Source organism: Coenobita brevimanus, chromosome 7 (genome assembly GCF_032717465.1).
Source record: "Coenobita brevimanus isolate Jiangsu-jjx chromosome 7, ASM3271746v2, whole genome shotgun sequence".
Lineage (NCBI taxonomy): Eukaryota > Metazoa > Arthropoda > Malacostraca > Decapoda > Coenobitidae > Coenobita > Coenobita brevimanus.
In genome coordinates this window covers 36173773-36201012 of record NC_136960.1, presented here as the reverse complement: position 1 = coordinate 36201012, position 27240 = coordinate 36173773, and the positions used below count along the sequence as shown (strand labels likewise).

The following is a 27240-nucleotide window of genomic DNA, read 5'->3' as shown; positions in this document are numbered from 1 at the left end:
CTATAGTGTGCTTATTCTAACCTAACAAAGATCCCTACCCCTTTTCAGTGTGGTTGATGGCCACATTTGCAATAGTCAAACTGGGGGGCCAATTTAATTAGTATACCAGAGAGACTCATTCCTTCCTTATTACCAAAGCTTACAAAATTTCATGTGTCCATGAAATAGTATTCAAGCTGTATGAGTGTCCTGGTTCAGTCAGGTGAAAAGAAACTGACTACAGCACAAACTGGGCAAGTACTGGCAACTGGGAACAAGCTGGAAGCCAAGCCATGCCAAGCAAAAGCTCTTCTAATCTACCCTAACCTATCCTAAATCTATACTCTCACTCATGGAGCACTAGACAAGGGAGCACCATTACCCTCCCCATGTAGTTCTATCCCTAATTGTACATGCCATGTTATGCTTTGCAAGAATCAGCACTGCAAATAGTGAGGAAGAAGTCTCTTGGCAAATCATGGTATGTAGAAGACTAACCATCCATAATTTCTTGAAGGTCATAAATATTCTTTTGCACAACACTGGAGTTTAAGCTAAGAAAGCTGATATTCAGGTACACACTGTGTACAATCAAGTACAACCAAATATGTAAAAATTTTAGGCATAGTGCAGTAATGTATCTAACAGAATTTCACCACTGTTATATAGCTACTTTACACAAATGCTGGTCTCACCTCAGAATTAGCACTTTGCTTCACTAAACCTATTCAGTCCAATGACACATTTAAAATTTTTCTTCTTGCTGTCTACAGATTTTATTTTGCTTTGGGCAGACTTTTACAACTGAAGGAGTTAGATGCAGCTTTCACTAACCCTGTCAGTATAAGAGACCTCTCCTAAGATGAATCAAGTAATCTAGAAATAGAAAGAATTCACTAACAAAATATGTCACAGGACTGAAATGGTTGATTATAAATTACTATACAACTCACTTTACCAACAGGGAAACTTGCACATCATGTTATATCCAGTTATTTGGTAGAACTTCAGTGCCAACAAGTCACATTTCCCCTAGATGAGCAATAAATAAATGACTACCAGTATGTGTTGCTTATGTGACTTTTCCAGTGATTATACGGCTGTCACTTCCGTCAGATACCCCAGAACCTGACATAGCATACCACATGTGGTGGCCACTAAGTGCCAATATGCTCAGTGCCAGGTGCTCACTCCTGGTTAAGATCTTGGTAAAGGAGAATCCATCCAGCTCTGTGGTTTGACTTGAATGGAGGGTGCATATTGCTTAGAATTCATTGCATCCATTTAATAACTTAGCGAAGTAAAAAAATAAACATATCACATTAACTGCCAGCAAAGAGCTCTCACACTTACTATTCAAAGCATCCCAAGATAAATTGTTTGACACCTGCTGACACTGATAGTATTAAAAAAAAAAAAAAAAAAAAAAAAAGGGTAGTCTTTCCTACGCTACACCCTGCAGGGCATAGGGAACCAAGGCTACACTACCACAGGCCAGAACATTTAATTCAGAGGCAACCAAACTACGCCCCTGGAAACATTTTACACCTCCTGGATTTGAACCGATGCACTTAAGTCATGGTCGTCTCTAATTCGGCTCTCTGCCATGACCCCCATGCATTTATACAGTACCGTATAATACATCACACATTTTGTAAATTACTGTGTATATGGCATCTATGGTTCAAGGTGTATGAAAACTACAATTTTACCACTTGAATTCATGGCTCATTTGAAAGCGTAGCTTCATTGGTGGGATTCTGGCTTCTCATAAATATAGACTTCTTAAAAATATCAGCAGAATTATTCATTTTTCATCCACTTATGAATATCAAGAACCATGGTTTCAGGATTCTTGTGCCATTCACTGTTCGGAAATGAAAATCATCTGCTATGTCATCACTGCACAGAATTCCTTTCGTGAGAACACAGATAATATTGTTCATGTTCCTGCATCATTCTCCTTATTTTCTACCAGAAATAACATCTGCCAAGCTACTGCTTAGTCTTGGCAGTGGTAGTGGAAGAGGTAAATGATTTTGGGGGTGCTAGATTCTCCTCCTCAGACGTATCATTGTCATCGGAAAGAGAGGATGGGTCATCATTGGTGGAAGAGGAGGGGGAAGTTGATGATGATGGGGAGGGAAGGGAAGGGGCTGGGGAGGGTGGGGAGGAAGAGGGGTGGCCTAGGAGTGTGTCAGGCGTGGCAGCAGGGGTGGATGTAGTGGAAGGGGCTGAGGTGACGCCATTCGGCCGCTGGGTTGACACGGACATGATCCCCTGAGACCCTGGCACCACAACCTGAAAAAATACAACACATAATTATATGCTCATATAATGCCAGGTATCAGACAGTAAAAATATCTTACTGCTTAATTCAAAACTTACAATTATATAAAAATAAATTTAAAAACTAATACAGTAATAATAATCTATCTAACTATTGCCAGACGCCTCAATCCTATTTGGGGTGGCCACAAACAAATCGCCTCCACGTCGCCCTGTCCCCCGCCATTATAATAATAATAATAATATACCCAACTCCCAAAAGACAGAGTACTGTTGAAATGGTTCTCATGTAAAATCACTTGGCAATAAGTGTCCCATGATTACCAAGGATATCTATTCTCATCACTTCACTTCATATTATTATCTCTTCAGTATGACTATACCTTTTACGACATTACCATACAATTCTTGCTTCCATCAGACTACAGTGTATTATTTACCTACAAAGAGACTCTTCAATCTACAGAGGTTAGAAGTTATCTCCTGTAAAGTCTCCACCACAATTGTGCCTTTATTTCATCCTGGAAAGTGCTAAATGATTTTCTTCATAACAGAGACATTTTCAGGCCAAAGGGTTAGGAGCTACTATATCTCTAATGATCCCTTCAAACTGGGGATCTATCTATCGCCAGATGCCTTAATCCCATAAGGGCTGACTAGAAGCAAATCGCTTCCATGTTGCCCTGTCTCCCACCGTTTCACTGCCCTCCCCCCAGCTCACATCCTTCTCTCATATACTGTACCGAGAATGATTTTACTTTTTCTGGATCAAGTAGACAACTTTATTCAAATTCAGAAAGTCCATAGGCACAAGGGGTTAATCAATTTATGATGATGTATATTTTAATTTGTTCTCTCTACAGTAAGATATTTTATTCTACACTAGAAACATCCCCTTACTAAAGAGGTTCAAAGGAATATTTGAAGCTGCTGAGTTTTGTAGTGGAGTATCCCTTTTATGGACTACTTTCACATACTCTCTGAAAGAATACTGCTTGATATAGTTTATTGTAGACTCTTTCTCTTCAACTGTTATCCATAAAGGCATTTCAAAACACTACTCTCTAGTTTTTCTTACTGTTATGTAGTACTGCTGATCACATCACCAATATACTAATGTCTCTTAACAAAGATCGGGTAGGTCAGCAGATATTAAAGAAAAAAATAACTACTGGGAACCACTGAGATAATGAGCTAGTGAATCCAGAATGATATTGAGGCGCTCTCGCTAAAAGGAGTATCGTCAACCAGGTGAGTCTTGGTTTCACAGTAAGAGTTGCTGCTGTTCACAAGGTTTACAAAGGCAGATATTCCTGAGCGGATAGTGTACAGTACTTCATTACGCCGTAGAAGGTTCCATCTTCATGGTGTACTGAGAACAGCAAGCACACGCATTCATGAACAGATATTGGAGAATATTTTCCAATATTCTGATCACTGATCCAAATGTAAAGACAGAAAATTTTCATATACTTTTATGTGCAACTTAAATAACCTTATCCTCACTTACCTAGCTCAGTTTCCCATATTTTCATAAGAACATGAATCTGAGAAGAAAGCCTTGGGTTCAACCTGTCCCTGGAGGTGCAAGGTGGCTTGCAACAGTACTTGTGCTGTATTATGATGCAAAGTCACACTCCCCATTCATCTACCATCCATCACCCAAGCCCCATCAGGAGTGTGGGAGCCAGGAACTATACTACTCATTTCCTGACATTTAGGGTGATGGTAACCAGTTGCTGCCCCTGTGTGACATAACACAAGCAATTACCTCCAACCACTATTCACATTCATACCTGTTAAAGTCACATCATGCTGGAACACCCTAACACACCTGACCTCTAGGTGTTCATTTACTCATTACAAAGGATATGACCCAATGTGGCTGATGAAATGGGGTCTGTCCAAAAAGAATTTGAAATGTTTTAAAATGCACACCAACTAGCCAGTAAAGCACGATCGCAAAGGGAGTGCTGTGCAACAGGGGAAGAGATCACAGAGAGAGCAGGGCAGCTGGGGAATGAAAGTCATCTTGTGTTTCGCCAAAGAGTCACGGGTAAGGAGCCACACGTGAGTAGATACATTGCCGTGGTGCAGCAGCCAGGTTTTATTTGTCCACATCTCAGACTTCTTCCTTCACACTGCCTCCTTCAAATGCTTTGTCTATAAAGGCTCCACCAAGCCTGCATGTGTTGGCCTTGGTCATCTATTGGCGGCTCTCCATGCCGTTCAACCTTTGACAGCCCCCCTATTCAGTCCCTTATCCCTGATGTCAAACTCTATGACCTCTTCCCTGGTCTTTTTTTGGTCTGCTTCTTGCAACCTTGCCCCCAGTGTCAACACTTCTCACTTTCTGCACCTAACTGTTATCCTCCACCCTCTCCAAATGCCCAAACCATCTCAATCTATCTTTCCTCATCACAATACCAATACACTCCTGTCCCATCCTTCCTCTTAACTTTTCCATCGTAAAATTAGCCCTCCTAGGCCTCACATTCAAGGATACAATGCACATCCACCTAATCACTGTCATTTCTGTATGTTTGAGCCTGCAAATATCCTCTTCCTTTACTGCCCAGGTCTCACTACCATATGGCATTACACTCCTAACACATGTCGCATACAAAGATTCCTTGGCACAGAGGGAGTGCCCTCTCATTGGTAGGAAAAGCAACAGCTCCCTGACCTTTTTCCAACCACTCCTCACTCTAGCCAAAGAGTTAGCTTCGGCCCCATCTACAGCACATAACATGTCCCAAGTAACAAAACTCTTCCACACATTCAAGACTCACCAGCAAGAACAATCCATTCACGCTTGACAATCTCCACATGCTCTCACTGACATGTGAAATCAGCATTAACTCACAGTCCACCTCTAATACCAACACATCTCTTATGCATCCACCTATCACAAACTGCACAATATGAAATTACTTCCCATTCCAGAAAACACAATTTCACACAAACTCATTGCTCTTCATGACCCTTCAATATTCAACTTGCAACAAATCGTCAACTGAATTAAACACAAGCTCGCTGAAGCATGTGTACCTTGATGACTGTGATGTGGCATGATGCAACTAGTGTTAGATTAAAGCTCAAAGTTGCCACTACACAGCACTCCCGTTGTGAGTATGCTACATCTGCTAGTTGCTGCGCTACTTAAAAAGTTTGGTTTCTTTTTTGTCAGACCATGTATACCTTCTAATCAGTTTGGTTTGTCACTCAGTGTACTCTCCTACAGCATAACTTCATCCTCCCTTCCCACCACCCTAACACATTTCTGCTTCAATTTCATGTATTCCACCCTTACAATCCCCTCTTAGCATGCAAGCTCTCTATAAACACAACAGACTTCCAAGATCACATATCTGGGAGTGGTGGGATATACAGCCACATACACTGAGGGACACAAATCTCTGGGAATCATACACACCTCATACAGCTGGGCACCCGATCGAATATTATCCAAGATGTGTCTGTTTTCTGGGTTGGAGAGCACCGACAGCACGAACTTCTTGGTCTCACACTGCAGGTTCTCAATCTCGCGCTGGAGCTCCTGGTTTTTGCGTAGCAGCTCGGCGGTCTTCATGGTGATGTCTAATAGCCCGGACTGCCTCAGAGCCTGTGGGGGAAGTGTTTGTGAGTAAGAGTAAACCTTTAAATTATGACAAATTTTAAATTCAAAGAGGCTCCCATGCACCTCTTCCTTTGCAAATTATTTTTGGGAAGGTCTGACTAGTATAGTTTAGTGTGTTATTTACGCAAAGTACAGTAATATTTGAATAATTTAAGTACCGTAACACAGAAGTCAACAGCGAGGTATAACAGGCAAAATAAATCACTTAGGAAGAAGTGTTAGGGTGCTTCCTTAACCGACAAGAATGCTGACCCTGGTGACATCCCTGTTAGTTTATTCTCCCCGGTAGCCGATGTTTGTATTCTGTATGTCTTGTTTGGGTAGTTTATCACTCCTGCTAAAAGCTACACCTTAACACTCCGAATCCAGGTGAGGTTCAAATCGGCTCATCGTGCTGCCAGACATTTTTACTCAACATGTATTAACTGTCTGAATCTTTGTGATGTCCCTTTTAATTCATTCAAAACTTTGTGATGTCCCTTTTAATTTATTCTTTTTACCACTCTACACATTTACACACGAGGCAAAATCTTATACTGACAGGAATGGAGGCTACAATTCTAACCTCTCCAGTTCCAAAAGATTATCCTTTTGCTATATTCTTTGCAAGCAGAGAATATAGCAAAAACTGTTACTGCTGTGAAGAAGCTAAAAACTAACTCTTTGATTTGGGGTAATAGTTTATTTATTTTTGCTTCCATCTCAAACAATTTTATTCAAGTTTGGGATGATATCTTGTACTGAGGGGACTGTATTTAACTCCACCTTTTTAGGAAGTCAATCCTAAGCAAACATACAGATTATTATTTATGCCCAAACCATCTGTTCCTAAAGACTCTGGGTCGTCCCTATTCTGGCAGATAGACAGACTGATCAGTGATAAAGGATATAGATGGATATTTGAGCAAGCTGTTCATAATGGCCACTGAAATGAAACAGTGGCAGTAAAACAGAGAGACAGAAAGCGAAAACACAAGTCTCCCACCTCAGCTGTCCTTAAGAATCGCTTCCGTCTTGATTCATACGACTCCTTACACCTGCTACTCGACTCCAGGTCAGTACTGGGGGAGGTTGGGGATAGTGGGGAGTCAAGCCGGGCCCTCTTTCCTGGGGTAGGGTCCTCGGTGGGGTCGGTGGGGTGGGGGTCCATGGGCAGGAGGGGGCTGGTGGTGCGGGGTGGGCTGTTGGGGTTCATATCAGACAGGCGCCTCTTCAGCTCACACCGTCCCCCTGTTAACTCCACATCCTGCAAAAGCGGTGGACTATAGCCAATTTGTTTTCATCCGAGGGAACTGGTCCACTCCCAAAACACAAACTGTACAATAAAGGCACTGTTACATGTAATTTTATAAGTCTTAGTCTTATCACGTAGGAATGAGTCTCTTAAATACTGCAATACTCAAATCAACCTTCCGATCAGACTACACCTGGCCATCACCTAAGCTGAAAAAGGGTTAGGAATCTTTGTTAGATGAGAATAAACACTTCATAATATATAAACTGGTAATATACTGCACACTTTATGTATGAACAATTAAAACAAAAACTAACAAACAAGTTATCAGAGCAAGCAAACATATATCCAAATCATCTTTACACTCTCTTTTTCCCAAGTCATCATCATCATACTATTATTACTACTATTATTATTATTATTTTTATTATTATTATTTATTATGCCTCCCACCAAATGCATCGGTACAGGTCTGAGATGAGAGGAAAACAGAAAAGCAAGAAAATATTAATAATTAGAGCTAAATAAAAATAAAATAAATAAAATGATAAATAAAAGCTTGAGCATTTGTTGACCACGTAATTGCGTCACGGCAAAAAACGGTCTATGCGGGGGGGGGGGGGGTGAAGAAATGGGCGTGTTGAGCAAAGGAATAGGCGGGATGGGCTGGCACGTCACTGAGGAATGGGGCTGAGGAAGGAGAGTACACCCTGTTAAAATCGGTGCTGCAGGATCAGTGGTTTGAGTGAAATAAGAGAGAGAGAGAGAGAGAGAGAGAGAGAGAGAGAGAGAGAGAGAGAGAGAGAGAGAGAGAGAGAGAGAGAGAGAGTACTGCTTATGAAAACAGATGCAAGATTGCTTAATGGTAATTGTTAAGTGATGATTTTATTTCCGTATTTCTCCAACAAGGTTAGCTCACGTTCCACTCAGATACCTACTGTACCTGGCATCGAATAACGTACGAATAATAATAATAATAATAATAAATAATAATAATAACAATAATGATAGTAACGATACCAAAAACAACAATAATAATAATAATAGTAATAATAACATTAATAATAATAATAATAATAATACACACCCACACCCGGAAATTTTAAAATGCAAAAATCCACTCCTAACAACCTCAACTTCCCAACGCAATTTAAACTTCCCTTGACAACTTAAAATCAGCTCTTTTCTTTCCTCCTTTCTCTATACCTGCACACAAATGAAATCTTAAATACTTATATCCGCCAAAAGTTTACCTGTTTACGATCATCAACCAAACAAAAGAAGTCTCACGTGCGCGCCCCCAACCCACAATGCACCTGGAACGATGACGTCATAGATCCGTGACGTCAGGCGATAAAAACATATGCTGGTTACCATGGCGATTCCCTAGCGGCGCCAGAAATACGTCAGGGAGGGGGAATAACCGCACGTGTCAAAAAATACGGGGAAATGCAGGCGTCAATGCGTGAGAATATGTGCCTGTGATAAATGTGCCCCTGGAGATGATTGAGAAAATAAGCGTGAGCGAGAGGGGGGGAAAAACAAGAGTGTGGGTTTAGGGAAATGCAAATAAAAATAAAATGAGGAAATGTGTGAGGAACGTGCAAACTGCGTGAAAGTGGGAGGAATGAAAGTGATAATGCGTTCTATCCTATTTCTCGTACCTCTCTCTCTCTCTTTCTCTCTCTCTCTCTCTCAGCAAAAAAGTTCCCCGTCCACAAAAGCTGCGTAAGTCTCGTCCGTTATGTAAGTCCGCCTTTTGCGTACGAACAATGAAGATATTTTTTGCTGAGTAACGCCTCTTGTTGCTAGGAAGAGAACGGTGGGTGAACCCGTATAGCAGAGAGAGAGAGAGAGAGAGAGAGAGAGAGAGAGAGAAAATTGGAGATATTACTAGTAAGGTTAATATCACCTTCAAGTGACTGTTAGAGAGAGACAGACATATTCTCTCTCTCTCTCCTCACACACACACACACACACACACACACACACACACACACAGACGGCTTTTTTCCCTTTAATTCAATTCCAGAAAGAGAAGAATGGAACCCACAGGGAAAGTAATTACAAAAATGGGTACCAATAGTGGAGAGAGAGAGAGAGAGAGAGAGAGAGAGAGAGAGAGAGAGAGAGAGAGAGAGAGAGTGTGTGTGTTTTGTTTTCATCCAAGAGGCCTGGGCGAATCTCCTTGGTTACTAATCAAATCAACCTTCCAATCTGACTACATTTGGCTTTCATCTCAACTGTAAGTGGTTAGGAATGGTATGCGGGAGGAATGAGTCTCCTTGGTTACGAGTCAAATCAACCCTCCAATCTGACTACACCTGGCCATCACCTGAACTGAAAGGGTGTTGGGAATGGTATGAGGTATGCATGAGTCTCCTTGGTTACTAGTCAACACTCCAATCTGACTACACCTGGCCGTCAACTGAACTGAAAGGGTGTTGGGAATGGTATGAGGTATGAATGAGTCTCCTTGGTTACTAGTCAAATCAACCCTCCAATCTGACTACACCTGGCCATCACCTGAGCTGAAAGGGGTTAGGGATCTGTCACATGAAAAAATGAAAAAAGAGTGTATCGCGTGCTTAGGTAACTGTGAGGGAGAGAGTAAATGTATGCTGGTGTGGGTGAGAGGGCGTGACAAATTTACATAATGGAAGTCTTTACCGTTATGGAGGAGGAAGAGGACGAGGAAGAGGAGGAAGAGGAAGAGGAGGAGGAAGAGGAGGAGGAGGAAGAGGAAGAGAAGGAGGAGGAAGAAGAGGAGTATAACCAGGAATTTACAATAAAGAGGATTATGAGGTCAGGAGTGTATCGTACAAGAAGAGGAAAGAGGAGGACAAGAGGTGAGGAATATACAAAAATGAGAGAAAGATGAAGACAAGAAGAAAGTTCAGGTATACAAACAAACAAACAAAAAAAAGGGAAAGACGAGTGACAATTACAGAAAAAGAAAAAAACAAGAGGAATAAAGACTAACAAGGAGAGAGGGAGACAAGAAGTAGCTATGGTCGAAAAATACAGCTACAGTCTCTCTCTCTCTCTCTCTCTCTCTCTCTCTCTCTCTCCACGAGCCCTGAAATTTAGTGTGGTGACTAAGGAGCAACGACGAGTGATGACACAAAAAAAATAAAGTTTAAAAATCAAAATAAAAAAAACAAAAATAAAAACGAAATAACATACATCAAAATAAAAAAAAAATAAATTCATCAGTGTCAGTTGCTGCGGATTCACCAGCCATTTAGGAAGTCCCATGGATATAAAAAAATAAAATAAAAAATAAAAATAAAAACATAGGGGAGAGGACTTTTGACAGCGACTGTACATAGTGGCAAGGCTGCTGGGAACTGAGCCACACACGCCAAAGACAAGCAATAAATAAAATAAATGAATAAATAAATAAAAGGAATAAAATATATAATCCATCGTAGGTTAAATTTCAGGGCTGTAGAATTATTATTTAGTAGTATGGTACGCTAATCATAATCATCACAATAATAATAATACAACAATAATAATAATAATAATAATAATAATAACAACAATAATAATAATAAAGTGAGGTGACGGCAGGAAAAAGTAAGAAACACAAAAGGATTTAGAATATTTTGAGGGCCATGATTTTGTTTTTATTAGTCTGGTAAAATCGTCTAACGCAAGGTAGGTAGTTATTCGCACCCAAAATGTAGGTATTCGTAACCCAGACGGTGGATATTCGCACCCAAATTGTAGTTATCCGCAGCCAAAAGGTCACAGCCACAAGCGCAACAGGAACAGTATAACACGGGGGAATGTAACACAGCATCAGGCAATAACACAGAACATAACAGCGGCGCAAACTCACAAACAGAAACTAGAACGCAAAACACAGCATAGAAAAACGTAACACAGCACAAGAGAGCACCACAGCACTGCATAATACATCACAGCACAACACCCCCACACCAGAGCAAGGCAGAGCACAAGAGAACTGTGACACATGAAGCACGCAGCATCGCGGTACTCTACAAGGTCACTGTGGGAGGCCTGTGTGATGCTGCGTATATGCCTACTTTACGAGCACCAGCACTATACTACTACTACTACTACTACTACTGCTATTACTACTACCACTCCTCTCTCCCTTTCATTACCGCCCCCTTCATCCCTCTCTAACATCGTCTCTTATTCCCATCCTCTCTGACTAACAATTTTAATTCTAGACATACACTTTCTCTGTTTACTATGCACCTCTCTCTCTCTCTCTCTCTCTCTCTCTCTCTCACCAGGTCCTGATAAGTCGCTAAAAAACACCACTGGCCCATTCATCATCATCATCACCATTACCACCACTACCACCATCATCACCATTACCACCACTACCACCACCACCACCACCATCATCATCACCATTACCACCACCACCACCATCATCATCATCACCATTACCACCACTACCACCATCATCATCACTATTACCACCACCACCATTCTGTCTCTCTTCTCATCTAAAGGTAAGGTAAGGCAGAATCCACAAACAGGGGAAGAGGAGGTACGGTACCAAAATGTGAGAAATACCAACAGTTTTCCAGTAAAATGGGCTACACATTCATCCACACATTGTTCAAGCCACCGGAATCCTGACTCAAACTTTTTATAATAGAGGGGATCCATCACATATTTTATTTATCTAATTTTTACGTGGGCCGCACATTCATCCACACATCGTTCGAGCCACCGGAATCCTGACTCAAACCATTTTTTTTTTAATAGCGGGGATACATCACGTTTTTTTTTTTTATTCATTTATTTATTTTTACACACTTTACTTTGCCCACTACAACCTGGGATATTGTGTTCATTTTGTTCCTTCCACCTCCAGACGGTTTTACTCAGCTCAGGAAATAGCCTTTGAACTGGTGGGGTTGGATCCAGCTTCAGTAAACCCCTTCAAATATCAGAAACTTTTTTTTTTTTAAGTTGAATAAAATCGTCTGGCTGCACCATGAAAACACACACACACACACACACACACACACACACAACCCCTCCACACACACACACACACACACACACACACACACACACACACACACACACACACGAGAAGCGGTACCGGTAATTCCCCATAATCGAGAAGTGAGACAATGGGAAGAAAAAAAAAATCCGCGCACTTAAGAAAAAATACGACGAAGAAAATAAAGTATAAGAGTGAGGAGAAAACGGGAGTAGGGGAATATGAAGTGTAGAATAGAGGAAGTGAAAAAAAAAATGAGAAGGAAGAGTGAAAGAATGAGGGAGACGAGAAGAAGCGTGAAATGAACAGTTGATGGATATGGGGAAGAGTGAAATGAAGAGTGAGATTATATGTGGAAGAGTGAAACAGAATGAAGAAGAGTGAGATGAAGAGTGAGGTAGAATGAAGAAGAGTGAGATCAAGAGTAAAACAGAGGAATGAAAGAAAATGGGGAGGACCGAGGTAGTAGAAATAGGTTTGGGGATGGAAGGACAGGTGTGGGAAGGAAGAGCACGTGTGGGATGGCTGGTGTGGGAAGGACAGGTGTGGGGAAGGAGGGACAGGTGGGGAAGGAAGGGCAGGTGTAGGAAGGAAGAGCAGGTGTGGGAAGGAAGGACAGGTGTGGGAGGGAAGGGCAGGTGTGGGAGGGAAGGAAGGACAGGTGTGGGAAGGAAGGACAGGTGTGGGAAGGAAGGACAGGTGTAGAAAGGAAGGACAGGTGTAGGAAGGAAGGGCAGGTGTAGGAAGGAAGGGTAGGTGTGGGATGGAAGGGCAGGTGTGGGAAGGAAGGGCAGGTGTGGGAAGGAAGGACAGGTGTGGGAAGGAAGAGCAGGTGTGGGAAGGAAGAGCAGGTGTGGGATGGAAAGGTCGGTGTGGGAAGGAAGGACAGGTGTGGGCAGGAAGATGAGAGGAGGGACAAGTGTGGGAGAGGGGAAAGGAGAAGAGGAAGGGAGGGGAAAGTGAGGGAAGGAGGGGGAGAGGTGGTCAGGCATGACGTGGTGTGGGTGGTGGAGGGGAGCATGGGAGAGAGGAGAGGGGGAGGAGTGATGGGAAGGGGCAGGGAAGAGGGGAGTTTAGGGTGTGGGGGAGAGGGGAGCGTAGGGTGTGGGGGAGAGGGGAGAGAGAGGGGAGGGAGAGGGGAGAGTGGCTGCTTGGATCAATGTTACGACTGAAAGCTCTCTCGTTTACACTCACTCCACCACTCACCTTAGTCACCCCTTCACTTCTCATTAGTTCTTGTATCAAACCATCAGACACTCACATAAATGCCCCCATGATAATGAGAGAGAGAGAGAGAGAGAGAGAGAGAAATCACCCCCATTTTTATTTTGCTATTTTTTTGAGTAAAGATTTGTTATGGATCTGCTCTCTCTCTCTCTCTCTCTCTCTCTCCGGTAATCGAGATGGTGGGAGGCTATTTTAGCTTTACTGCTTGTGTGTGTGTGTGTGTGTGTGTGTGTGTGTGTGTGTGTGTGTGTGTGTGTGTGTGTGATTGCTTTTAGAGTGAAAAAAATGGTGCGTGGGAGACGGGAAAAGTGTGTGTGTGTGTGTGTGTGTGTGTGTGTGTGTGTGTGTGTGTGTGTGTGTGTGTGTGTGTGAGAGAGAGAGAGAGAGAGAGAGAGAGAGAGAGAGAGAGAGAGAGACAGACAGACAGACAGAGTTTCAAAAGTTACATTATCGACAAAAAACATTCCTCAGTCATGCCTCATTTCCTCAAACGGTCTTCCGCTACGCTCATCTCTTCCTTCCTCCACTCAGCTTTCCACGTGACACCCCACTCAACCTGACGCCATCACCCCTCGTGACCTGACCCCAGCCTCCCTGACCTGTCATGACCTTTGCCCCGGACGTCACGTGACCTCAGCGCTGACTCCCCCCTACTCAGCCCTATCTCCATCACTTTACACGTGGAGTCTACATCACGTGGCAGAGATGATGACGAGGGGGGGGGGATATAATTACGTGGCCAGGCATTGGAGATAATCAGTGTCTTCAACTATTTAACTAGTGTGATGTGCAGGGATGGGAGGTTAGAGGGTGAAGTGTGAGGAAGTGAGGGTGAAGTGTGAGAAGGGGTTATGTAGTGTGATGGGCTGGGATGGGATGTTTGAGGGTGAAGTGTGAGGAAGGGTAACGTAGTGTGATGTGCAGGGATGGGAGGTTAGAGGGTGAAGTGTGAGAAAAAGGGTACGTAGTGTGATGGGCAGGGATGGGATGCTTGATAGTGAAGTATGAGAAAAGGGTACGTAGTGTGATGAGCATGGATGGGAAGTTAGAGGGTGAAGTGTGAGGAAGGGTTACGTAGTGTGATGAAGAGGGATGGGAGTTTGAAAGTGAAGTGTGAGAAAGGGGTACGTAGTGTGATGAGCAGGGATGGGAGGTTTGAGGGTGAAGTGTGAGGAAGGGTAACGTAGTGTGATGAAGAGGGATGGGAGGTTTGAGGGTGAAGTGTGAGGATGGGTTATGTAGTGTGATGGGCTGGGATGGGAGGTTAGAAGGTGAAGTGTGAGACAGCGCTACGTAGTGTGATGACCAGTGATAACCACACGCCAAATTCGCTGACACTTCTCTGGCGGTTGCAAAAATGGAAGATGTGTGTGTGTGTGTGTGTGTGTGTGTGTGTGTGTGTGTGTGTGTGTGTGTGTGTGTGTGTGTGTGTGTGTGTGTGTGTGTGTGTGTGTGTGTGTGTGTGTGTGTGTGTGTGTGTGTGTGTGTGTGTGTGTGTGTGTGTGTGTGTGTGTGTGGTGAGAAAAACATAAGAACGTAAGATGAGAGGATACCTACAATTCACTGGACAGGTGACCCATGCTTAGCAGCTCCTACAAGAAAGTGACGGAAGTACTATATAGGTAGGTAGGTAGGTAGGTAGGCAGACAGGAAGGTAGGTAGGTAGGAGTGATGACGAGGGATAAAGAAGTGAACGAGAAAGTAAGAAGTGCGTTCGATGACAGTATTCTGAGATGTGAACCCAGACGCTGTAGGTTTTAAGTTGCCTTCCTAGGGTTCACCATCCACTTCTCGGCAGCAGGACCCCTTATTTATGCATTCATTCATTCATTTACTTACTTATTTATTTATTTATTATGTATAGCTGGGGACATAGACACACCTCATTACGATAAACAAGTAGACAGTGAACAATATTTTTCGAAACCATTCATGTAATCTTCAGAGGACATCACACAACACTACAGATGAGTTTCAAAAATATTCGATTAAAAAGTGGTTCCATATTAATCCCCGTGACGATAACGTAGGGGTAAAAAAACAAAACAAAACAAAACAAAAACTTACACTGTCTTAAGTCTGTCAAAACTAGACTATCAACCAGGAAGAGGTCAAAGGAGTACAAAGGTCAATCTAGTTACAAGAATATCTACACACACACACACACACACACACACACACACACACACACACACACACACACACAAGATAAGCTTTGAATGAAATATTACGTTATCCTCCTGCAAAACTTTATTCACCACTGGTATTGTACAAACATGTTTTCTTTTTCACTTTTCATCATCATCATCCTCTCTCTCTCTATTTACCATTCAGTACAAGCCCCAACACTCCAGATTACAGTGTCATTGAAGGATAAGCAGGAAGGGTACAAAGGGAACAAAAGGGTACAGTGACACTTACAAGGGGGGAAAATGATCAAACTGGATACACTTACACACACACTACGGAAACACGATACTACAAGAAAAAAGGTAAACACATTCAGTAGAAAATCACCTCCACAGCGCCACATTACAGTCTATCTTGATGTGAGGGGGAGAGGGAAGAGGGAGGGGACGGGGAGGGAAGAGGGAGGGGACGGGGAGGGAAGCGGAAGGGGAGGACAGGCAACATGTAGGGACAGGGAGAATGGAGACGTTAATGTTAAGACGGATAGGAGGAGGGGGAAGGAAGGGGACAGAATAAATGGAGGGAAGAATAAAAGGAGGGAAGGAAGGGGAGAGGATAAAAGGAGGGAAGGAGGGGGAGAGGATAAAAGGAGGGAAGGAGGGGGAGAGGATAAAAGGAGGGAAGGAAGGGGAGAGGATAAAAGGAGGGAAGGAAGGGGAGAGGATAAAAGGAGGGAAGGAAGGGGAGAGGATAAAAGGAGGGAAGGAAGGGGAGAGGATAAAAGGAGGGAAGGAAGGGGAGAGGATAAAAGGAGGGAAGCAAGGGGAGAGAGAAACATGGAAGATAGGTTAGTATGGCAGAAGGGGAGGAAGGAAAGAATGGAAGGTGAGAAGGAGGAAAGAATGGAAGGTGAGAAGGATGAAAAGAATGGAAGGAGGAAGACAAGGGGAGCAAGGAGGCACGAGGAAGGAGACAAGGATGAAGGATGAGAGAAGGAAAGACTGGAGGGTGAATGGGGAAAGAGAACGAGAGACTGAGAAAGGTGAGAGAGGGGGGTGACGGGGCTGCTAGGAGTAGAATAACCTAGGCTACACACACACACACACAACTGCTCCTTCCTTTGTTATGATTCCTTACTTAATCTAGTCTTGCATTACTTCATCTAATCTCATCTTACCTCACTTGACTTCCCTTTACATCATCTCACCTTACCTAACCTCGCCTAACTTCACCCCCCCCACTTGACATCACCACCATCCCTAACTACACTTCTCTTCCCCTAACGTCACATCGTTTCACCTCCCCATCCCTTACTTTACAATACCTCCTCACTTTCGCTTCATCTCACCTCCCCATAGGCTACCTAACTTTACCTCACTTCACCTCCTCAAGCTTAACTTCACAATACCTCGCCAACTCCACCTCATCTCACTTCCTCTAGCTTTACACTATTACTTTCAAATTTGTCCATGTCAAACGGGTCATGTAGGTTTTTACATAATTACAAACCAACACCCACACCTTTTCAACTCCACAGGTAAACAACTGCCATAGTAAGCTGAATAAGTAGTCTACAGGGTTGGATGCCTATGTAACGTATGGCGGCTACCCAACTCTACACCCATGACCGTAAGAGTTAACATAAATAAAAAAAGGAAAACAGGAAACAGGAAAACCAAAAAAGAGAATAGCCTACCTGTAATTCAAAGTCACCTGCCGGGACCCGTGACAGATTCTGATGACGTAACGCGACCTGACTTTATCCTGTGTGACCTAATCTGACCTAACCTAACCTTATCTACACCTGCCCACACTCCCTCACCTGTCTGTCCTCAGTAACGATGCCGGAGCGCTGGCTGTGTCAAAGAATATGTGAATACCGTGGGTTTTTCCTGGCCTATCACTTCCGCTCGTCTTTTTATAACACTATTTCTCTCTCTCTCTCTCTCTCTCTCTCACACACACACACACACACACACACACAGCAAGAATACAGTGAAAAATCACGTCCTCGGCCTGAATGGGTTAATGTAGACGCTCCTCACCCTTCTACCTGCCACGTCTCATGTCAACAAGAATACGCAACAAGGGGCTTCGTAACACCTCTTCCTTGGCTATTTATCCTTCACAATATACACATACATTCTCTAGCGGGTCATTTATATAATTTTAATATCTATATAGTATCAGCGACATACGAAAATACTATGGTGTAATGTGTATCATAAATCGCTAAGGAATAAGTGTTACGGATTCTCCAAAGCACCTTGCAATATCGTTACGTCCACAGGGTTCTTCCTCCCTAACCCAGTCTTCCACAAGTAATATACGCAAAGAAATACAGGCGTGAAAAAAAAGAGGATATAAAATGGAATATGCAAAATAAATCGCTAAGGAAGACGTCTTAAGAAGCCTCCTACGCTGACCGGAATACGGCTCAAAATGTCACCTCGTCCTACACACTTGCTTTTGCCTCTTGCTACACCTGTCTCTACCCTTCACTACGCCTGTCCTACACACCTGTCCTTACCTCACTACACCTGCCCTACACACCTGTCTTTACCTCTCACTACATCTGTCTTTACCTCTCACTACACCTGACTTTACCTCTCACTACACGTGTCCTACACACCTGTCTTTACCTCTCACTACACCTGTCCTACACCTGTCTTTACCTCACTACACCTGTCCTACACACCTGTCTTTACCTCTCACTACACCTGTCCTACACACCTGTCATCACCTCTCACTACACCTGTCCTACACACCTGTCTTTACCTCTCACTACACCTGTCCTACACACCTGTCACTTTAACCTTTTCTACACCTGTCCCACACTTGTCTCCATGCGTGTTCACTTGTCATGCACCCACCAGCTCTCTATAATACACACACACACACACACACACACACACACACACACACACACACACACTCTCTCTCTCTTTCTCTCTCCACACTATAAACAAACACACACCTTCCAGCCAACACACACACACACACACACACACACACACACACACACACACACACACACACACACACATCAGCACTCGACCGTATCAAACAAACCAACATTTCAAAGGTACCGTAACTCTCTCTCTCTCTCTCTCTCTCAGTGGTGTTCAGTGTTTCATCCATCCACTTCCTCTTCATAATCGTGTTGCCGTTAAGTCTCTCTCTCTCTCCTGCCTCAGTGTGCTCATTCATCTCTGAATACAACTTTGATATAACTTGCTCTGACTTTATCGCTCCTCTCTCTCTCTCTCGCTCTCTCACTCTACCCTTCACACCTCCCTCTTCCCCACCCCCGTCCTGCCTATCTCTCATCCGCCATATCCTGTCGCTGTCTGCCTTCCTGCCTTTGTTTCAGCCACATATCAGTAACATTTTCTCACTTTCCCTGCCTTTCTCTTCCTCGAATACCCTGCTTTCTTTAAATAACTTACTCCTCTACTTATCTAACCCTGCCTCACCACGTATGTAGCCCTGCCTCCCCACTTACCTAACCCTGCCTCACCACTCACCTACCCTCCCCTTCTGTTCACATACCCTGCCGCCTACATAGCTCAACTTTACATCTAAGTACCTTGTTAACTCTCTCTCTCTCTCTCTCTCTCTCTCTCACACACACACACACACACACACACACACACACACACACACACGCCATTATTTTCCTTCCCTCATCTCCACCCTGCCATCCCTTTCCACGTGGCCATCAACTTCCCCAAACAGCTAACAAATTTCACACTTAATTAGCTAGTTCACCCACCTTTGCCTCTCACCTGCCTCACCTCGCATCTAATTCCGCCTAACTTCTATGCTAATCTTTCCTATCCCCCATCCAGGTCCTCCTATCCCCCCATATAACCCTGCCTAACCCCACATCTACCCCTGCCTACCCCTACCTTACCCTACCTATCCTTACGTTATATTCCACCGATGTTAACCCTCCCTTACGCTCATGTTCGTTACCCCTGCTCCCCCCCCCCACTCACTTAGTATGTATGACCCTGCCTCTCTCTCGCCTCCACCCCCTGCCTCACCTGCACCTCCTGCCTCACCTCTACTTAGCCTAACGTTGCCTCTCACCCTACCTGCCTTTTCAAACTCTGCCTCATTTGTATGCAGGTAAATTTTTTCACCTTTCTCCTTAACACTTACTGCAAGGATGTTAACCTCTGGCTCTATCCTTTACACTTGGATGCTCGCTCGCTCTCTCTCTCTCTCCCTCCCCCCCCCTCTCTCTCTCCTCCACTTCTCATCTCAATCTCACTTTCCCCACTTCCTTTCTCATTCCCCCTCTCCTTCCCCTTTCATCCCATCTCACACTTCCCTTTCTGCTCCCTCCCCCAGACCTCCCCCTTTCTCACTTCCTGTCTATTCCTTCCTCCCTCCCTCCTGCTCCTTCTACCATCCCCTTCCCCTCTCCCACCCCCTCCTTCTACCATCCCCCTCCCCTCCCCCTTCCTCTTGCCACCCTCTCCTCCACTTCCCTTCGTTCCCACAGGCAATAACTTCATTGCACTTCACCCCACCTCTTGAGCAATGAACTCCCCTTCCTCTCTCTCTCTTATCCCCTTTCCTCTCCCTCTCTCTCTCTCTTATCCCCTTTCCTCTCCCTCTCTCTCTTATCCTCTCCCCTTATCCTCTTTCCTCTTCCCTCTCTCTCTCTTCCCCTTATCCTCTTTCCTCTCCTATCTTTCCCCACTTAACCTCTCTACTCTTCACCCTTCACCTTCTCCCTTACCCCCTCCTCTCCCCCTCCACCCTACCTTTCTCTCCTTCCTTCCTCTCCCTCCTTTCCTCCATAGGCCTACTCGTTCCCCCACAGTAGGCCTAATTCTCAAGGCTTACAGCACCTCCTACCTCCCTGCGATCATGAGGCGAGGAGAAAAGGCCATTCAGTGTATCTCTAACTCACACAAACCTCTCTCTCTCTCTCTCTCTCTCTCTCCCCTTTCCACACAGCTGATACCGTATAAACATGTAACTTTTTTTATTATTATTTTCCTTGCGGTTTGATTTCCTAAAGTATAGCATTAAATAGTTATCACACTTTCTCTCTCTCTCTCTCTCTCTCTCTTTCTCTCACTCTCCCTGTTCTTGTCTTCTACCCTGCTCATTTGTATGCAGTCTACTCTTACCAGTCAATACATAAACCACTACACTATACCTTATAATATACAATGTTTACTATTTTATAATGTCCACAACTATGAGGAAAACGTTGATAAAAAATGACACTTGAAGGGGAGACTGTGCAAATTAGGTGTCTATTCTTGGAGTGCCTTTTCTTATCGTTCTTATCTCCCTTGTCTATCAACACCCACGACACCCGCCACAAATGTCAGAGAGAGAGAGAGAGAGAGAGAGAGCGCACAGTAAAATCCATCGTTCCAGTTTCATGTCACACGCCACCCCTATCGAACTCCGACTTCCTCTTAAATCTCAAGTGTGATCAACAGGTATTCTCTCTCTCTCTCTCTCTCAACATTCCTGACTCTGGGCAAAGATATCCAATCCCTGCGGTCCAGCAGGCTTTCTACATGTCACCACTTCGACACTCATCCCCACCGTCCATGCTGAATTCATGCTAGAGCTGTCAGTAGGTCTTGAGAATCTGTACAATGACAAAAGTGACGACGGAACCAAAAGGGTGTCAAGAAGAGGAGGAGGAGGAGGAGGAGGAGGAGGAAGAAGAAAAGAAAAAAAGAAGAGGAAGAAGACGAAGACGAAGAGGTAGATGACGATGAAGAAGTAGCACAACAAAACCAAAATACCATCAAAATTCGAACATGGTATATTCAGAACATACTGTATACCGGTACTGATAAAAATTTACTGGGTAGGTAACTAGCAAATTAAAAAGAGAAATCATAATTCCTCCTCCTCATCATCATCATCACCATCATCGTCATCCATTTACAACAGCTAGGCTAAGAGGGTGACAAACGCCAAGCAGACTCTATCCTCAAAATCCACAACGCAGTGTAAATCGTACACACAAACGAGGAAATGAGGACAGGAAAACGCAGCCAATAAAATAAATAAATAAATAAATAAATGGCTGGTAAAGTGCCATTCAGAAACTCTTAAGTCTCGAACAGTTTATGCATTTTTCGAAGACAGGCAAATAGATATAGATAAATAGACAGATAGACAGATAGGTACATAGGAAGGTCATAGTTACAGAAAACTTACTGGAGAGAGAGAGAGAGAGAGAGAGAGAGAGAGAGAGAGAGAGAGAGAGAGAGAATATTCCCCTTTCTGCACATCCACCCATACTCCTCCCCTTCCACGCCATCAATGTGCCCTCCCCCTACGCCCATCCCCAGCTGACGGGCAGTATTGGGGGTTTACAGGGACTTTACTAATTTTACTGGACGTGGGAGCTACAAGTGTGCTTGTAATTAAATATGATTATGATTACACTAGTTCCTTTATCATAACCATATCATTACACCAGTTCCTGTATTGTAACCATATCATTACACCAGTTCCTTTATCATAACCATATCATTACACCAGTTCCTTTATTGTAACCATATCATTACACCAGTTCCTTTATCGTAACCATATCATTACACCAGTTCCTTTATCATAACCATATCATTACACCAGTTCCTTTATTGTAACCATATCATTACACCAGTTCCTTTATTGTAACCATATCATTACACCAGTTCCTTTATTGTAACCATATCATTACACCAGTTCCTTTATTGTAACCATATCATTACACCAGTTCCTTTATCATAACCATATCATTACACCAGTTCCTTTATTGTAACCATATCATTACACCAGTTCCTTTATTGTAACCATATCATTACACCAGTTCCTTTATTGTAACCATATCATTACACCAGTTCCTTTATTGTAACCATATCATTACACAAGTTCCTTTATTGTAACCATATCATTACACCAGTTCCTTTATTGTAACCATATCATTACACCAGTTCCTTTATTTTAACCACTCTCTCTAATGCACCTTGAGGGGGGGATATTTACTTCACCTGACAGCTACCTTGATTAGTGACAATTATGAAGGGAATGAATTTAAAAAGCATGTTAAAAATATCGATAACCACGATGCCTTTGCAACTGAAGTCCCTAAGTCTATTTACCAGCAAAAATATATAATAATAATAAATACTGATAATAATAACTGAAACAAAATAAAAAGTAATAAACCAGGAAATTACACCAAGCCAAAAAAAAAAAAAAAACTGAATTCGACATCACCTGGCATATCTTCAAAACTAAAACAAAAAATAAAACTTATTCAGGAAAATACGACATAAAAAAACTGGCTCAAATTTAAATCACTTGGCGGGCTCCAAAATACATATATAAAAAAATACAATAAACTTCAGGAAAATATATGCAAAAAATGGGCCCAAATCGAAATCACCAGACAGATATATATACAAATAATAATATAAAAAAGTCTCCAGGAAAATATAACGGTATGCAAAAAAATCACTCGAAATCGAAATAGCCTATCCTGTCACATTACGAAAATAACTATAAAAATAGAATACAAAAGCACGTCACTATTACAAATATTTTTACAAAGAACTGGTAAAAAAAAGAAAAAAATAAATAAAACATGCAAGAAATGGGCTCAAATCGAATCACCTGGTAGATCTCGAATAATAATAATAATAATAATAATAATAATAATATAGCGCGTCATTACTATAAACAAAGCATTTTACAAGCCAAGAAGTAGCGCCTTCACCCTATGGAAAATCTTATTATATGCCAAAGTCTTTCTCAGTGCCCTACGAAAAAAAAAAAAAAAAAAAAAAAAAAAAAAACTACTTTCACCTCAACTTGGCCCAGAGTCAAGTCCTTTTGCAAATTATTGGAAGTGGTTGTGTGAAATTACTAAGCCTAGTCAAGAGGTAGGAATAAATCTCCTTGGTTACTATTGCTCATTCACTTTAACTTGGCCCAGGTTTCGTCCTCTCGTGGCTCCTCGTACCTCAGTGACAAAAGGCAATACTACGGCTCTACATCTTTTCCATAACACGCCTTCTTGCTAACACCATATTCTAGTGTTAGTCTACGGTTACATCTCAGCGCTTTGGCTCTACTAGGCTACATCTTCTCCATAACACGCCTTCTTGCCTAACACCAGATTCTAGTGTTAGCCTCCTGTTACGACTCAGCAGTCAAGAAGGAGGGTGACAATTTTAGCTAGGCTGTGTAAAAAGGCTAGCGTACAGGCTCACGGGTAGGGTTAGCGTGTGGAATTTGGGTAGGCCTACACTTCCCTATTATACCGAATAGGCCTATATATATAGGTTAACACCCTTGTTCTATGTATAGGCTTAGCGCTACCGTGTTTTATTTATATAGGCCTACACTGCCCTGTTTTAGGCCTGGCGTTGCCCCAGTGAAGGTGCTGGCACGTAAGAACACAATACAGGTTAGTGACAGGACTACCCTATGTTTATCCAACACTATAAACAGCTTGATCATACTGCCATTACACTCCTCCACTCCACAGTATCACGGTCAACGATACGGTACCGTGCACTACAGGTAATGACTAAGTTAGCTGAAAGTTGAGGCTGGAAAGATACGGAATATACAATACTGACAAAAGCAGTTACAAAATACATCCATAAAAGTGTTACAAAATAAGTACAATTATGTAACAGGATATTCCTTCCCAGTTGTCATAAGTTATGGTATCGTGGTTTAGAAAATCGAAATCATCATTATTATCATCACCTTCACTCTCCCAATCGCAGGCGGGGTCAGGTTCCACACAGCATCATTATTATCATTATTATTATCATCATTAGTATTATCATCGTCGTCATTATCATCCTTATCACCCCACCCCTTTCCCATCAGCAAGGTGGGTGAGGTAGGGCCCATAAAGCAAAAGAAAAGGAAAAAAAGGAAAAAAGGAAAAAAGGAAAAACGAAAAGGGGAAAAAGGAAAAACGAAAAGGGGAAAAAAGAAAAAAGGGGGAAAAAACTGGAAGAACTACTCAACATCCTACCCACTGAACTGGCCACACCCCCATCCACTTCCTGTTCACACCCCTTCAATCTTGGCTCATCTCATAGGTACACCTTCCACACGTACGCTACCTTCACTGTTGGCTACCCATCACTGTCAATTCCACGTGTAAAATAATAATCAAATTCGTGTGTAAAAAAAATGTAAAATACCGGTATGTCAAATTCACGTTTTAAAATGGTCCATTCCACGGGCGTATTAAAAAAAAAAAAAAAAAAAAAGTTAAAAGTCGAATTCTAGAGTAAAAAAGGTTAAAAAGTTGTCTACGTGTGGAAAAAAAAATAGATTCAGTGAAAAAGAAAGAAAACAGTCACACACTCCTTAGTTCAAACCTCATCCAACCAGGTAGATAGAAATGGTGCTCAGAAATAGATCAAAATAAATAAATAAATACCTGTAAATAAAAAGATAGATAAAATGTCTCTAAAGCAACTGACGATACCCTTTCAGCCCGAGGACGCCTTATTCAGTTTAAAAAAAAAAAAGAGACCAGCTTTATACCGTAATACCTGGGGTTAATAACTGATAGTTATCCCAATCAAATAATAATAAAAATAAAAATAAAAATAATAATAATCTAAGCTAAATAAAATCGTCTAGAGGTACATGGAATAAGTCACTGAAAAAAATAAAACACGGTATGAATTTTAGACACCTGTAAAAATTGTTACTTAGGCTGATTGAAATCTACTGAAACTTACGGGGAAAATATGAATAGAAACATACCAATAATTTAGCTATCATACTACACCCGAGACAATAATAATAATAATAATAATAATAAGGATAATAGTAATAACAAGTAGACCAACAATAATACATAATAATACAGGTAATAAGAAAAGTGAAGAGAGAAGGAAGTCCAATAATAATAATAATAATAATAATAATAATAATAACTACCTACAGACCACCACTCCAGTGACAAAAATCATCACTTCCAACACAAAACCGCTAATACACATTAATTCCAGACGATTTTACTCAACACAAATATAGTCTCAATAAACAAAAGTTCAATGAGGGCTATTATCAAACCCACCAATTCAAAGCCTGAGTAAAATCGTCTGGAAATAGTAATAAATAGGCCTACTAGCTAATCATAAATGTAAAGGGGATATTACTACTTTTTAGTTTTTATTATTATTATTATTATTACCGGCACTACTACTATTACTACTAATAATATCACCATTATCAAGATCTAAAGATGACACCTAGAATATTCCCAACCTCACTGATAACTAAATAAAAATAATATCCTTGTATATGATGTAATAATTCTAGAGTTAAATTATCCTACCGGTACCTACAGATTATTTTTAGGCCTGGAGAGATTTTTCAACTGGAGACGGTCTAGTTGTAATGAGCTTTTTTCTTCATTACTAGTAGAATATCCAAAATTGAATCATGTGGTACCAAAAATAATAATAATAATAATAATACCTTAGTTGTAGTAGTAGTAGTAGTAGTAGTGTACGGGTATAGTAGTAATAAAAATAAAAATATAATAATAATAATAATAATAATAATAATAATAATAATAATAATAATACCGGTTGTAGTAGTGGTAGTAGTAATAAGAACAGTAATAATAATAATAATAATAATAATAATATAATAATAATAATAACAGCAATAATTAACAAAATCACCAGAGAGCAGCAAAAACAAAAGGAAAAAGAAAAACACTATATATACCATACCTTTCTGAGTAAGGTGTCGGTGTTCCCCAAGCTGGTGGTGTACATCTCAACCACCTCCTGTACACCCACGCCCATCTTGCTGCCCTGGGGGAGCTTGGTCATGGGCGGGGGGGTGAAAAAATGGGCGGGTGGGGAGCTAGAGAGGGTGAGGGGGTCAGTGGGCTTGATTTTTTTTTTTTTTCCCTGCTATCTTTCTCTCTTTTCCTCCCTCTTGCACACACAGGTCAATAATTTCCTGTCTTTCACCAAGGCACACGTATTTCACTTCCTCTCATCCTCACACAAACTCTATCTTTAAATTCTCTCTCACAATTGTCTTTAATGCTATCCAAACACTTCCAAAGCCAATAGATTTTTATTTATTTTTAGTTTTCACAAGTAGTTTATTTTCTCAAAGTTACAGGTTTTCTAAGCATGTTTCCTCTCTAGTAAGTTATGCCAAGTTATTTCCCTATTTTTCACGTTATTTCCCTATTTTTCATAAGTTTAGGGATTTTCCGGCACGTTATTTTGCCCCTATTTCCAGTACACGTTATTCTAAGTTACGATGTCTAAGTTATTCACGTTATTTTCTGATTAATTTCCGTTTCTGATGCGTAATACTGATCCCAATTTAAGGCTAATCCGCTCACAACCATGTCACGTGTCGCCTGTCTGCTTGCTATTTATTTTAGGCGTGACGATAAAAAAAAATGTCAGTCTCACACACGGGCAATCTTATCATCCAATCTCTGACATTTCCCATCAGACGTGGCTTCTTTTTTATGCAGGTTTTATCATTTATCTCTTTTCTCGCATCTGTAGGCTTCAAGATGGCGTTACTGGCAAATAATACGGAGCTTTTGCATCATTTTCACCATTCTGTCGTCACATCTTGTTCTGGTGCTGCCTACATCAACATTTCGTAACAATCTGCACGTCTATCTATTGCAGGAATCGATGGAGTCCATTTCCAATCATCGTTGTAACTGAGCTTCAGTGTCCA

General features: G+C 42.0%; 1 protein-coding gene across 1 annotated transcript; it reads right to left on the bottom strand.

Moving 5' to 3' along the window:
• Positions 1–1974: 1974 nt before the first annotated feature.
• Positions 1975–26357, bottom strand: Cipc (Clock interacting protein circadian). Its single transcript, XM_080275846.1, has 4 exons — positions 26256–26357; positions 6894–7154; positions 5705–5893; positions 1975–2280 (listed from the first exon to the last, which is right to left on the bottom strand). The coding sequence occupies exons 1-4, from the start codon at positions 26355–26357 to the stop codon at positions 1975–1977; spliced, it is 858 nt and encodes a 285-aa protein (XP_080131972.1).
• Between the last annotated feature and the right edge of the window lie 883 nt (positions 26358–27240).